Genomic DNA, 13,177 nt, shown 5'->3' with positions numbered 1-13,177 from the left:
TTAGTTTATGAGACCTGCACATCCTTCAGCTGAACAGAGGTGCTTGATTCAGTGCAGGCCCAAGCTTAATGGGCAGAGAAAAGGGCTGTATGAAACTGATCCACCACTGATAATAAAATAAATTCATGTATCCTCCCGCTCAGCAGTGGTTAACCTCAACTGGTGTTTTTTTCCTCAAAGCCCCAGCTCCTGGAGTCCTGTTATTTCATGAGCTGCTTGGTTCTCATTAATCATGGTTGTGGAATAGGGTTGCCACCTTTTGAGGTACAAAAACTGGGATTTTCCTGAGCCCATAAAACTGGACAGCTAGCCATGCGTACAAAGCACCTTAACAGATTGCCAGGGACAGGTACCACCAGAAAAAAAAAGTGGTGGTGGGGGGCAATGCTGGGAAAACCTGGACAGGTGGCATTCCCGTTGTGGAGAAACGCAGGGAAACGTGTCCCGAGCACATGGGGAAGGTCACAAATCAGAAGGCAAATAAGAAGAACCCCAAATGTATCGTTTTCTTGAACAGCCTAGTGGCTCTAAAGGCGAGCTCACCGCCGCCAGGGGCCTGGCTGATGCTGTTGGAAGGCGGGTGAGGGGGACACACGCCCCAGAAGATGCTGCAGTGGCTGGAGGAGGCGCTCAGCTCTGGAGGGAGGGGTGGGTGGGGTGGCTCTAGAAAGGGGAGGGGGGGGGGCTGCAGGTTCTAGACATGGGAACCCTGCCCCACTTCGGGAGCGGGGGGAGGGGGGATTGTATCCCCTCCCCGCCCCACCTAGGCTCCCCCCCTGCAACCCTCTCCCCGCGCGCACGCGCACGGCCCCGCCTTCGCGAGCCGGAGCCTGGACGCGGGCGCGCGTCTGACGCAAACGCGCTCGCTCTCTCTCTCTCTCTCGCGCGCGCGCGGAGCGGCGGTTTCGACCGGCGCGCGCCCGCCGCGCCTCGTCACGCCGTGGCGTGCGCCCTCTCGCGGCGGGGCGGGGCGCCGTCCCCGCGCACGCAACGTCCAACCCCTGCCTTCTCTCTCTCTCTCTCTCTCGGCCCCGCCCCCCTCACCCGACCGTACTCACTCCTGTGTCGGGAACGCGCCGGGCCGACCCGTCCTTCCCTCCGTGTGTGTGTGTGTGTGTGTCAGTGGCCGGGCGCGGCGCGCGGCGCGCTCGGTGGGTCCCCGCTGCCTCAGGCCTCCTCCCCCTCGCCCCGCCATGCCGGAGAAGCGGCCCTTCGAGCGGCTGCCGGCCGAGGTGTCCCCGCTCAACTACGGGCTCTGCCTCAAGCCCGACCTCATCGACTTCACCTTCGAGGGCAAGCTGGAGGCGGCCGTGCAGGTACGGGGGGGGGGGGGGGGGGGGGGGCGGGGGGCGGGGGGGGGGGAGGGGACGTGCAGGTGCCAGGCCCGGGCTCAGACTGAGGCAGGAGGCCGGGTACGGGAGGGGGCTGGGCCTTGGGTGAGGAGGGGGGCGGGGTGACCACGCGCTGCGGCCCCGCCCTACCCCGGTCCTTACAACTGAGGAACCTTGGGGTCCCCCCCCCCGGGGGGGGGGGCCCCCCCCCTGGGGGGGGGTGGGGGGGGGGGGGGGCCCCCCCAAGGGGGGCCTGTAGGGGGGCTCAGAGGGGGGCCGCCCTCCCCGGGGGGGGCCCCACCTTCGGGGCAGTGTCTGAAGATCAGCCTTTAGTTTTCCCTTTTGGGGGGTCTCTGTCGGGAGGCTCTGTTCCCTGCCATTTGCTCTTGCTCGCCCCCGCCCTCCCCACATGTCTTGGTTAGTTCCCTGTCCGCTTCCCCATTTCTCCCCAAGGTTTCCTTTCCGAGTCTCAGAATCCAAGCTCTGTCTTTTCTTCTGTCTGGATGTTAAACATCCAGTAGTAGGTAGTAGGACCAGTACTAGTCAAATTGGTTGACAGTGTAGTCAAGAATAGTATTAATCATGGTTGTGGAATAGGGTTGCCACCTTTGAGGTACAAAAACTGGGTTTTTCCTGAGCCCATAAAACTGGACTGCTAGCCATGCGTACAAAGCACCTTAACAGATTGCCAGGGACAGCTACCCCCAGAAAAAAAAAAGGGGGCGGGGGGCAATGCTGGGAAAACCTGGACAGGTGAACACGATTTGTTGGGGGAAGAGTTAACACGGGTTTTGTAAAGGGAAAGCATCCTTCACCAATTGGTTAGATTTCTTTGAGGCGGGTCAACAAACACGTGGACAAGGGGGATCCAGTGGATATCACACACTTGGACATTCAGACAGCCTTTGACCAGGTCCCTCACCAAAGGCTCTTAAGCAAATTAAGCATTATGGGATAAGAGAGAAGGTCCTCTCATGGATCATTAACTGGTTAAAAGACAGAAAACAAAGGGTAGGGATAAATGGTTAGTTTTCACAATGGAGTGAGGTAAATAGCGGTGTACCCCAAGCATCTGGTCTGTACACCAGTACTGTTCAACATATTCATAAATGATCTGGAGAAAGGTAAACAGTGAGCTGGCAAAGTTTGCAGATGATACAAAATTACTCAAAATAGTTAAGTCCAAAGTAGACTGCGAAGAGTTACAAAGGGATGTCACAACATTGGGTGACTGGGCAACAAAATGGCCGATAAATGTAGAGTAATGTATACAGGAAAATGTAATCCCAACTATACATACAACCCCAATGATGGGGTCTAAGGTCGTTATTACCACTCAAGAAAGAGATTTTGGAGTCACTGTGGATAGTTCTCTGAAACGGTCTGCTCAGTGTGCTGTGGGAATCAAAAAAAGCTAACATTAGGAACCATTAGGAAAAGGATAGATAATAAGACAGTAAATATCATAATGCCATCATATAAATCCATTGTATGCCCACTTCTTGAATAGTACATGCAGTTCTGGTTGCCTCATGTCAAAAAAGATGTATTAGAACTGGAAAAGGTGCAGAGAAGGGCAACAGAAATGATTAAGGGTATGGAACAGCTTCCATGTGAGGAGAGATTAAAAAGAGTGGGACTATTTGGCTTGAAAAACAGACAGCTGAGATGGGGATATGATAGAGGTCTATGAAATAATGAATGGTGTGGAGAAATTGAATGAGGAAGTGTTATTTACTGCTTCACCTAAGGTAAGAACCTGGGGTCACCCAATGAAATTAATAGACGACATGTTTAAAACAAATGAAAGTTCTTCACACAATGCAGTCAACCTGTGGAACTCGTTGCCAGGGGATGTTGTGAAGGCCAAAAGTATAACTGGATTCAAAAAAGAATTAGATAAGTTCCTGGAGGATAGGTCCATCAACGGCTTTTAGCCAAGATGGTCAGGGATGCAACCCCATGTTCTGGTTGTCCTTAAGCTTCTGACTTGCCAGATGCTGGGACTGGATGACGGGATGGGTCAGTTGATGATTGCCCTGTTCTATTTATTCCCTTTGGAGCATCTGGCATTGGCCACTGTCGGAAGACAGGATAATGGGCTAGAGGGACCATTGGTCTGACCCCATATGGCCATCCTTATGTGTCAGGGTTTGCCCCAGTCAGTATTCCAATCTAAATGGTGCTGCATTTGAGTGGTATTGTATGCATTCAGTCTCTGAAGTGACTTGGAATTATCTGGTTGAAAGCCTTTATGTATAACATTACAAATTCTTCTTTTCCCCTTGGTTAACACCCAGCTGGAAGGGACTGTGGGCCTCAGTATCATGCAGAGCAGACATGTCAGTGAAACAAGAGGCTACCCTACCAGAAATAATGTGTAAACAGCCCAAAACACTGAATTTCTCACTTTTTCTGAAAGGCAAAAGCTTTACCGTGCTCAGGCTTTTCCCTCTGAAGTTAGTTTGAAAATGATGCACATTTGTTAGGTTCTTGCTGGGCTTTCTTTCAAACTGGCACAGTTTGAAAGGAGAATGAAAAATATTTGAGGAAGATTGTAAATACCTTGTTTGAAACACACCCATCCCAAAATCCTTTATCATAAAAGGGAGTTAAAACCTCTCTGTCAACGTAATCCTATGTGAGTAATAAGGTTGTTAAATATAAGGTATAGGGGTGAGAAGACTGCTTCACCAGACAAGTTCCTGGTGTCTGTGTAGATTAGGATTGGGGGTGGGTGAAAGGCTATGAATGATAGTGAATCCTGTGACTTGGCAGGAAGATGACCAATTATGAGTAAATTTGCATCATGAGGAAGAAATATTGAAATTCTGTATTTGGTGGTTCTTCTTTAGCTCAAGTGCTAGAGATGTGCTGCTAGGATCTTAGGTCTTGGTGCAAGGCATGGACTGGTTTTGGAATTTTGAAAGGCCTTCATTGAGTTTGTATTTGGTGGGTTTGTTATCCCCTTTGAGGTGCTCTTAAGGTTAGGGTACAGTTCAGAGAGCACTGATCAATGCCTTTAGAGAGAATGCATCAACTAGTGAAGAAAAAATGTAATGTGAAGTAATGGGAATATTTTGAAGATACGCCTATTCATTTTCTGAGAATCCTAGGCCTTTGTCTAGGCACCAAATTGCAACTGATTTCATGCATAGACACTTAATTTATGGGTCTTGAGTCTTCCAGATTATTTGGATTTGGATTGAGAGTGATAACTGGACCCTCATCACCGCCTCCCGAAGGGCTAATATCAGGATTTATTAACAAGAACCCCAGTACTAGCAATGGCTGTGCAGACAGTAGTTTTTGCTAAGGGGTTAAAGAGAAATACTTTCTGACCTGGAGGGTGTAACATTGACACCTGGATGAATCACTGAGTTAACCAATTTGTTTATGAAAGCTTGTGCTACTGTGTACCTCAAGTGTCTATGTTCTGCCATTTGGTATCCTCAGTAGTGAGCTGTAGAATCAATAATAAATATATAATTCAACTATCCTTTTGAGTGTCAGATTAAAGGTCAGCGTCCAATCAGTGAAATTGTTCTTTGCATTTGTAGCAGTAAGCAGGATGTGTTAGTCTTTTGTGCAGTATTTCTGTTGGGGACACTGCTGCCCTGGGCATTTGAGGCCCAAATATGTGTTGTGCTTGAAGTCTTGGCTTTGGAACACCAGACTTTTGAAAACTTTTAACCATGTAAACTGATTAATTAAAAAAAACTTTTCATTTACTCCACAGAAGTAAATGTTATGCTTATACAGGGTCTTTTCCTGTCAGCAGCAGAGAGCAGAACCTTTTATGATTCAGTAGTTAAGATTGTGTGTCAATTGTTGACTGAAGCAAATCATGCAATTTCAAAGTCTTGAAAATTACCAGTACTTATATGTAGTTTTTAATTTTGGCACTTTAGGTTTGCTTGTTATCTGCTCTCTTCTCAAGAAACTACAATGTTATGATCTGCCTCTTGATAAAGCTCTTGAAAAAGTTCACGTTTATAGCCAGGGGAATCTAATGTCTTTTTCAGAGCAGTGATGGAGCTTGTTAACTTACTATTTAAGTTATAGCTGTTTTCTGTCTGGTTATTCAATATGACTTTTAACTGCAAAAATTTAGCATTTACACAAATACATATGGAACTCTGCAGATTTCTAAATTATATAACAGTTGTAGAAACTGAAATTTATATTACATAATGCTTATATCACACTAGAAACGGTGATCCTTAAAAGCATCTTGTGAGGTAGTTCATTTGTTATCCCCCATTTTACAGATGGGGAAGATAAAATGGGCTGATACTCCTAAAGTTAGAGGGTCTGTCTACACTGCACTTAGACACCCAAGGCTAGTCCATGCCAGCTGGCTCCGTCTAAGGGGCTGTTTAATTGTGGGGAAGATGTGATGTAGACCCACCTTGGAGGGTTCTAGAGCCTGGACTCCAGCCCGGACCTGAACGTCTACACCACAGTTCGACAGCCCCTTAGCCTGAGCCTCACGAACCAGAGTCCGCTGGCATGGGCCAGCTGCAGGTTTAGCTGGAATTGAAACTAAGGGGGTCTAGCTCCTGGTTCTGTGTTCAGTCCGCTAACCACACTTCCTCTCAATAGTCCAAACTGCTGCAAGTACCTTTTCGTGAACTGTTTTAAAAAAACCGTAATGTTTATTCAGAAAAAGATATGAACTGCCAGATAGTTAAGTCTCCAATTCATGGAAGTCTCCCCTTGTAACTCTATTTCTAAGGAGCCAGCCATCATCTCAGCACAGTCATTACACCATGTCTAGGTCAATTGAAGTCTATTCTGTTTCCATGTCCCAAAAGGCTTAATGCTGGACCAGGAACAAAGAAGGGATATACTAACATACCGTTCTTCAGCAGCGTCAAATTGAAAAGGCAAATCTGAGTTAGCTGATTAGTTTTGTTGATAGCTGACTCCTAACATTCGACTTCTGTTTTAATCCTATAAATTAAAGTTCGTAATGCTGTAGTGCCTCTGAACAATTACCTGTCCAGTTAAGGGTGTAACCGCTCAAAGCTTCAGACAGACTTGGGCAGCAAGATTTTGCTGGTTTGCACATACTGGAAATTGTAAGCCATCATATTAAACACAGAGAATATCAGCTCATGATAGATTAATTTTGTTGTGTATAAACTGCCAGCAAAAGTCGTCTTGGCTGCACAATAGGTATCTTCTACCTAAAACGCTAGCCATACAATATAAAATGGATGGACCTTTTAAATCTCTCCTTTCCCAGTCCCTTTAATATGTCTTCAGGATATTCTGATATATTTAGCAGTGTTTTAGCCCGCATCTGTCGCTTTTTATAGCTTGCCTTTGCAGTGTCTGCCAGACTAGGGGAAGGCATGCATAGTGTCTGATCTTGTAGTAGGCTGATTAGGGATTGATTGATTGTGAAGTGTTGCATTTAAGACTCTGAAGATCCATCTTTAGGATACAGTGTTTGTAGACCATCTCTTTTGGGTAAAGTCTTAAACTTTTAGGCTATAGCTACACTATGCAGCTTTTAGTGGCACCATGCTGCTAAAAGCCATGCAGGGTAGCTGCTGTTTGTCGGCTCCTGCCGACAAAAAACGTCCACCCCCCATGAGCGGCAGCGACTTTGTCGGCAGGAGAGCACTCCTGCCGACAAAGCGCTGTTCACACCGGCACTTTTCGTCGGTAAAACTTTTGTCGTTCAAAGGTGTATGTTTTTTTAACATCCCTGAACAACAAAAGTTTTGACCATGAAGTGCCAGTGTAGACATACCCTTTGAGTCAGAGTCCAGTATAGCAGTTAGGATTTGTTGTACTTTAATTTAGATCTGAGTATGAAAATTAAAGGCAATGCACTAAGTTTGAATCCATTTATATTTCACAGTCAGGGGTCCCTGCTATTACTCTTTCCATTCCTCCTGCTTTTCAAAATCGGCAAAACCCCTTAATTCTTAGTTCTGTGCAACGCTATAATTCATCAGACTAAACGGTTATCCTTCGTTATACATTGAAAAGACACTTGCATAGGGATTGTGTAAACGTAAACGTTTCTGAAGTGTGTGAAAACTATAGGAAAATAATAGAATCAAAAGCTGATTGAAATATGAAATAGCTTTTTATAGCAGAGCAATACTGTGTTCAGTATTAGTAGATTTACTACCTGGCTACCATAATCCAATCTAGATATAGGTGAATAAAAATGTGGATAAGGACTAATAAATGTAACTGCCGCTGCTTTTCTGTCATTGACGTGATTGATCTTTCAGTTCTAAGAAAGATCTCTCTGGGTATTTGTTTACATTCTAGGCTCTGAACTAGTTTTCATATTTCTGGAGAGTAAAATACTAATCAAACGTTTGGCAGACTGAGTACATGCTTGTTGGAATGTTATATTTAGAATAACCATCGGACAACTTTAAATTACAAGGTTTTGTTTATCAAGTGTTGACAAACTGTACAGTACACAGAAAGAGTCCATGCACCAAAGATTTTACAAGTTAAGATCTTAGTAGTATTAAAAAGGGGCTTCTGATGAATAAACCTTGAGACTGAAGTTCAAGTGGATTCAGATGCCATCAGAACTCCTCAGATGTCTTGTTTTTTAATTGCTGTAAATAGTACAGAAATCCTAAAGAGGTTTCTTTCCCTCCACTCTTCTGCTGCTTCAGTACCTAATCAAAAATTTCTGAACATCTTCAACTCGTGTTTGGATTACTTATGAAAATATCTATGTTCACAAGTTTTGGACTTTCAGAATTATGGTTCAGGTGAGGTAATCTGTAACTGACTTTTCCTTGTGCCCCACCTATTAGTGTGTTAAACATGGACACATCTATGTTAAATTTGATCTGAACACCAGAAAGCCTTGACGATGGGAATTATAAAAAAGTGTATGGGGGGGGGAACACTCTCATTGCTCTTTGACCTTTGAAACTAAAACTATACATGAGTATTTTAAAATACATCTGAATTAAAGGATAAAAAACTGGTCATTTTCAGAGTGAAATCTTGGCATACTGTCTAATTTTCCCCTGGTAATGAATTGCGGAATGGCTTGACTTTTAAAGCTATGGATACAGTTGGGCTTTCTGGTTGGCAAAGTCCAGTAAATGCAGTTCAGACTTTATTGATTATTATGTAATGGAAACTCTAAAAGGATTCCATGAGCCAACCTCCCTTGATGGTTAAGTTACTTAGCCTTTATGCAGTAATTGTCCACAGATTCACTGCCTTTATTCTCTTATTACTCAAGGACTCAAACTGTTCAATGATCACTATTCTTTGTGCTAAGGTAGTTTGATCTGGATGATAGCCAGAGCGTTAGCCTTTACCCTTTTCAGTTCTGAATGAGGTGCCTGATATGTCTAGTTCACGTCTATTCCAATGAAATTGGTCATTTTTGCAGTGGCATGAACTTTTTATTTTAAATTGCTGCTGGTTTACATGAATATTCGGACTTCAGTGAAAGTATTATTTCTGAATTTTCGGATCTTTGCAATGTCTAATCTGGACAATGAAAAGTAAAATTTCAGGTAGGCTTAGTCTCTGCATCCTTTTTTGAGAGTGAAATTTATAGATCCCTCCAAATTAATTGTGGATGCAAATATGAGCAAGTAGACACTCCTCTTCAGATATGTACACCATTTTGAAAATGAATCTCACAAGGAAAGCTTAAGAAAAGAGTTAAATTTTTACTGGTATTTGAAGAGGTGAAATTGAACTGGCTTTGAGTTTGAGTTCAGTAGAACAATTATAACTATTCTTCCTCTGAGAACATGGAAAAACAGTTGTTGTTTCCATTGAGACTTGATATATCTGGGACATCAACAACCCAGTTCAAGTTGGTAACAGAGAGGAGGGGAAGCTTGTGCTTCAAAACATTAAACTTTGATCTCCCACTCGGGTCGATGGAATTCTCCTCTCCAGAGAAATAAGCATGGTTGGGGGAGCGGGAAGAGGACTGGAGTAGGGCTTCACCTTTCCCTGTTATTAGGCTACAGACAGTAGCAAGATAGCGGACAGACTGTTGGTCTGTTCCAGGATGGCCATTCTGGAGGGATCTGCTGGGTATTTAAACTCCGACACCCATCTCATCTCAGTTTTATTGCAAGTATTTTTATTTTGGTTATTGTTGGCCCTGTTACTACTATTCTTCTCTCCACCTTTTTCTTGTACTGAATCTCCTTGATCAGCCTGATCTGTTTGAAGGGCAGCTTAATTATGTTGTACAGCTGTGTGGAGCAAAGGTGACACTTCACATATTTATAATCTTGGAAATGAATGTACCGCATCCATCAAGAGTGCTTTTTGCCTTCTTAACGTGATTGTATTCATGAATACAAACTACTACATGAGCAGAATAACTGTCTTCCAGAAAACAAACTTCTCAAGTTTATAAGCTGTATTTTCTAAGTATTAACTTAAATACTTAGTTTTTATTTAAAAGTATCAGTCTCCGCAAGGCACTATGAATGTCTGTTAAATTTAAGATTTAGGTTCTGGTAAGGTAGAAATGGTTAAATGTTGAGTGTTTTGCATGGATTTTATTTTCATTCTGCCTTGTCTTTAAGGATTGTTGAAGACTTGTTAAAGATTTAGTTGATTCCTACTTATTTTTAATAGAACGGGGGGAGGTCTCTTAAGCTGAGAACCTGCTTTCCTGTTCGAAGATTTTTTTTAACTGTGCTGTGTAATTATAGCATCACAAGTGTACTCTATAATTCTTGGTGCATAGTCATATGAATTTGCTGATTTCACCTGATATTTGTGGGGGCTGATAGAGTAAACATCACATGTTAACGGTTAACCTGATTCTTATAAATGTTTTCCAGCACTTTGCACCCTTTTGTAAAACTGGCTTGTGTTTGCAGGAGGCAAGGGAAATCTAAAAATAGTGCATCCTCACAGAGATTTGACTATGAAGTTGTCTCCAATCAATCCTAACCTCTACTGTATTTCAGGCACTGTGTTCTAATGAAACCAGTTGTGTGTGCTTAGGGCTATTCAGAGCTTTTAAAGCCAAAGACTTGTTATTAACTTTGGTATTTTCTGGACTTTGGACCGCTCTTTCATGCATCATTCCACTTTTAAGATCTCAACTAGCTGAGGAATTTGGACTAATAGGTTGAATAATAAGGGTCTTCCAATTTAGTACCATTTAGAAAAAAGTTTTCACGCCATCTAGTTTTTTCTGAAAACCAGATTGACTGTGTCCCTTGATTATTTTTTTTTAAACCTAAATAAGAAATTTCCTTTCATAATCTCATGATGAAACTGTGTTGGTTATGAAGGTTATATTTATGGGAGGGGATGTCGAACCTCCTGAGTTGTACACTATGTGAAAAAGATTAGCTCTTTGCCAGATCTAGATCATGTCACTTTAGCTGTTACATTTGTTTAGTTTCATATCATGGAAATGTGTTTCTTGGTACTTTGGTACCACATTAAATTTACTGGGTAATATTGTTGGGTTATTTTATGCCCAGTGAAATTAAAAAGCAACATATCAAAATCTGACAGAAGGAAGTACTCTCTTTATATACCATACACAGTTCTGTGGAGCACACTGCCACAGTGTGATTGAAGCAGAGCTTTGTAGTATGCACAAAATAATTATACATTTATTAAAATATTTATAGTTACATTAGTTAGGATAAAAGTGTGTAAAGAATATTATCCCCTTTTGCCTTAGGACTAAGCCAGTCGCTAACTACTTATGGTTAGGATGAAACTGCCTCAGTAGGTGTTTTGTGTATTTTTCTATCATGCAGGTTTATAGCACTTTCTTCTGAATAATCTGTTACTAGCCACTGTGGGAGACAAGCAGTTCCTAAAAACTTCCAGTTTTCTTTCATCCAGAATTGTACTCATTTTGTAGTAGATTGGTATTTAATTTGGGCATCTCTCTATTTGAGCTTTTGCATCCAAGTGAGATGTTGTAGAAGCGAGGCACTTTATTACATTGGTAGCCAGCCATTTTAAAAATAAAACAATGTGTATACAGACACAAGTTCTCGAAAGATAACGTTTTACTAGAAGTTAAATGCTACCCTTTTAGCAGATGTTCCTGTGCTATGAAGTTCTTGTGTAATCTTTTAAATATTGTTGACAGTGTAAGATGTTTTAGCTCATCTTCAGGAGTTACTCTCCACTTCTACTGTAATCCATTATTGCTCATTACTAACTGGGAAGATCTCTAACTTCTCTAAGTGTTTATTATGTGCATGGGGATAGTGCTTAGAAATCCCAGTAAAGGACCCAGGGCCCCATTGTGCTAGGGTCCGCTACAAATTTAATACAAATCCCTGCCCCCAAATTGTATAATCTAAGTAATAATAAATAGGTTGAAATAGTCTGAATGTAATGTAAATATGCATGTTCTAGTAAATTATTTTATGGAAGAAAGAGAGGATTTGGTGGTGTATTTTTTCTTAGTAGCTACTTTGTTGCAATATTTCCTCTAATTCCAAATGACTGATGTCAGATTAAATGAAGATACCAAGTGAATACCAAACAATAGATAGTGTTAAAGGGTAATGTATATGAGCCTTTCATGACACTTGCTGATAGAACTTCTTTTGCAGGTGAGACAGGCAACCAATCAAATTGTGATGAATTGTGCTGACATTGACATTATTACAGCCTCCTATGCACCAGAGGGAGATGAAGGTAAGAACTACTCTTGATGCAGTTTGTTACATGTTCCCTCACAATGCTTTTGACACTGGAAGTTCCGTCATTCACGGAGTTGAGCCCTGTCACAAGATTTTCTTAGCTGTTGCACCAAACTCTAGTCTACTTTAGTTTGCTGTGCATAGATTTTAAATGTGTAATGTAGTGGATGTTCTTAATTTGATTTGCAGATTCTTCATTGGGACTCCTAGTTCTGAAATGGGGGGAAAATACAGAGGGACAATATGGTAAATGTTGGGTAGTAGGCAGATACTACTTTTCCAACCCTGAATAGAAAAGTGGCAAAAAAGAAGAGGTAGATTCTCCCTCTTTCCTTGTTGGTGGATTCAAAAGGAATGCATAGAAAGAAGCCCTATTATTTGAGCATTTATTTAAATGGGTGAGTGAAAGAGCTGAGATTACAAATAATTTTACGCTTTGAGTTTAGGCGTTAGTCCAGAGCCGAAGTTTAATTCTTCTACACACTGTGTTTTAAAAAAATAGTCTATTTTAATTTTGCACAAAAAAGGAAATTGAGTTGCAGCTGGAATTCTACCCTGCTGTGCTTTAGCATTTCAGCTCAAGGGATGTTTAAGGTTGACTGTTCTGACACCTTATTATCCATTTATGTAACACCAGAGTGAGACATGGTCTGTCCTGTGAGGCGTGTGCAGTTCAACACAAGTGACAAAACATGGGGTAACAGTGCAGGTAAGGGAAGTGTGGTAGAATCAATGGTCAGATTAATGTAGGAAAGATTCATGGGCGAAGGTGGGAAGAAGGTACTTAGTAGATGCTTCAGTTTTATTTGAGCATAAGCTTTCATGGGTGAAAACCTCACTTCTTCAGATGTTTTTACCCACGAAAGCTTATGCCCAAATAAATCTGTTAGTCTTTAAGGTGCCACCAGACTCCTTGTTGTTTTTGTAGATACAGACTAACACGGCTACCCCCTGATACTTAGTAGATGCTTGTGAGAGTGTTCCAAGCATAGGAGCAACATGGTTAGAAGGCATAATTCTAAGTTTCAGAGTAACAGCCGTGTTAGTCTGTATCCGCAAAAAGAAGAACAGGAGTACTTGTGGCACCTTAGAGACTAACAAATTTATTAGAGCATAAGCTTTCGTGGACTACAGCCCACTATGCATCCGAAGAAGTGGGCTGTAGTCCACGAAAGCTTATGC

At 42.4% G+C, this 13,177-nt stretch overlaps 1 protein-coding gene across 1 annotated transcript in view; it reads left to right on the top strand.

Moving 5' to 3' along the window:
* Positions 1 to 1,046: 1,046 nt before the first annotated feature.
* The window catches only part of NPEPPS (aminopeptidase puromycin sensitive), a 61,238-nt gene continuing 49,107 nt past the window's right edge, over positions 1,047 to 13,177 (top strand). Inside the window, exons 1-2 of the mRNA XM_034755643.1 lie at positions 1,047 to 1,316; positions 11,906 to 11,990. Of these exons, the coding sequence (XP_034611534.1) occupies positions 1,194 to 1,316; positions 11,906 to 11,990 (208 nt within the window). The 5' untranslated portion in view covers positions 1,047 to 1,193. The remainder of the gene's footprint in view (positions 1,317 to 11,905; positions 11,991 to 13,177) is intronic.

Source organism: Trachemys scripta, chromosome 23, assembly GCF_013100865.1.
Source record: "Trachemys scripta elegans isolate TJP31775 chromosome 23, CAS_Tse_1.0, whole genome shotgun sequence".
NCBI classification, from domain to species: Eukaryota; Metazoa; Chordata; order Testudines; family Emydidae; genus Trachemys; species Trachemys scripta.
The sequence above is the reverse complement of the archived record's forward strand: the minus strand, read 5'-3'. Positions and strand labels throughout refer to the sequence as shown.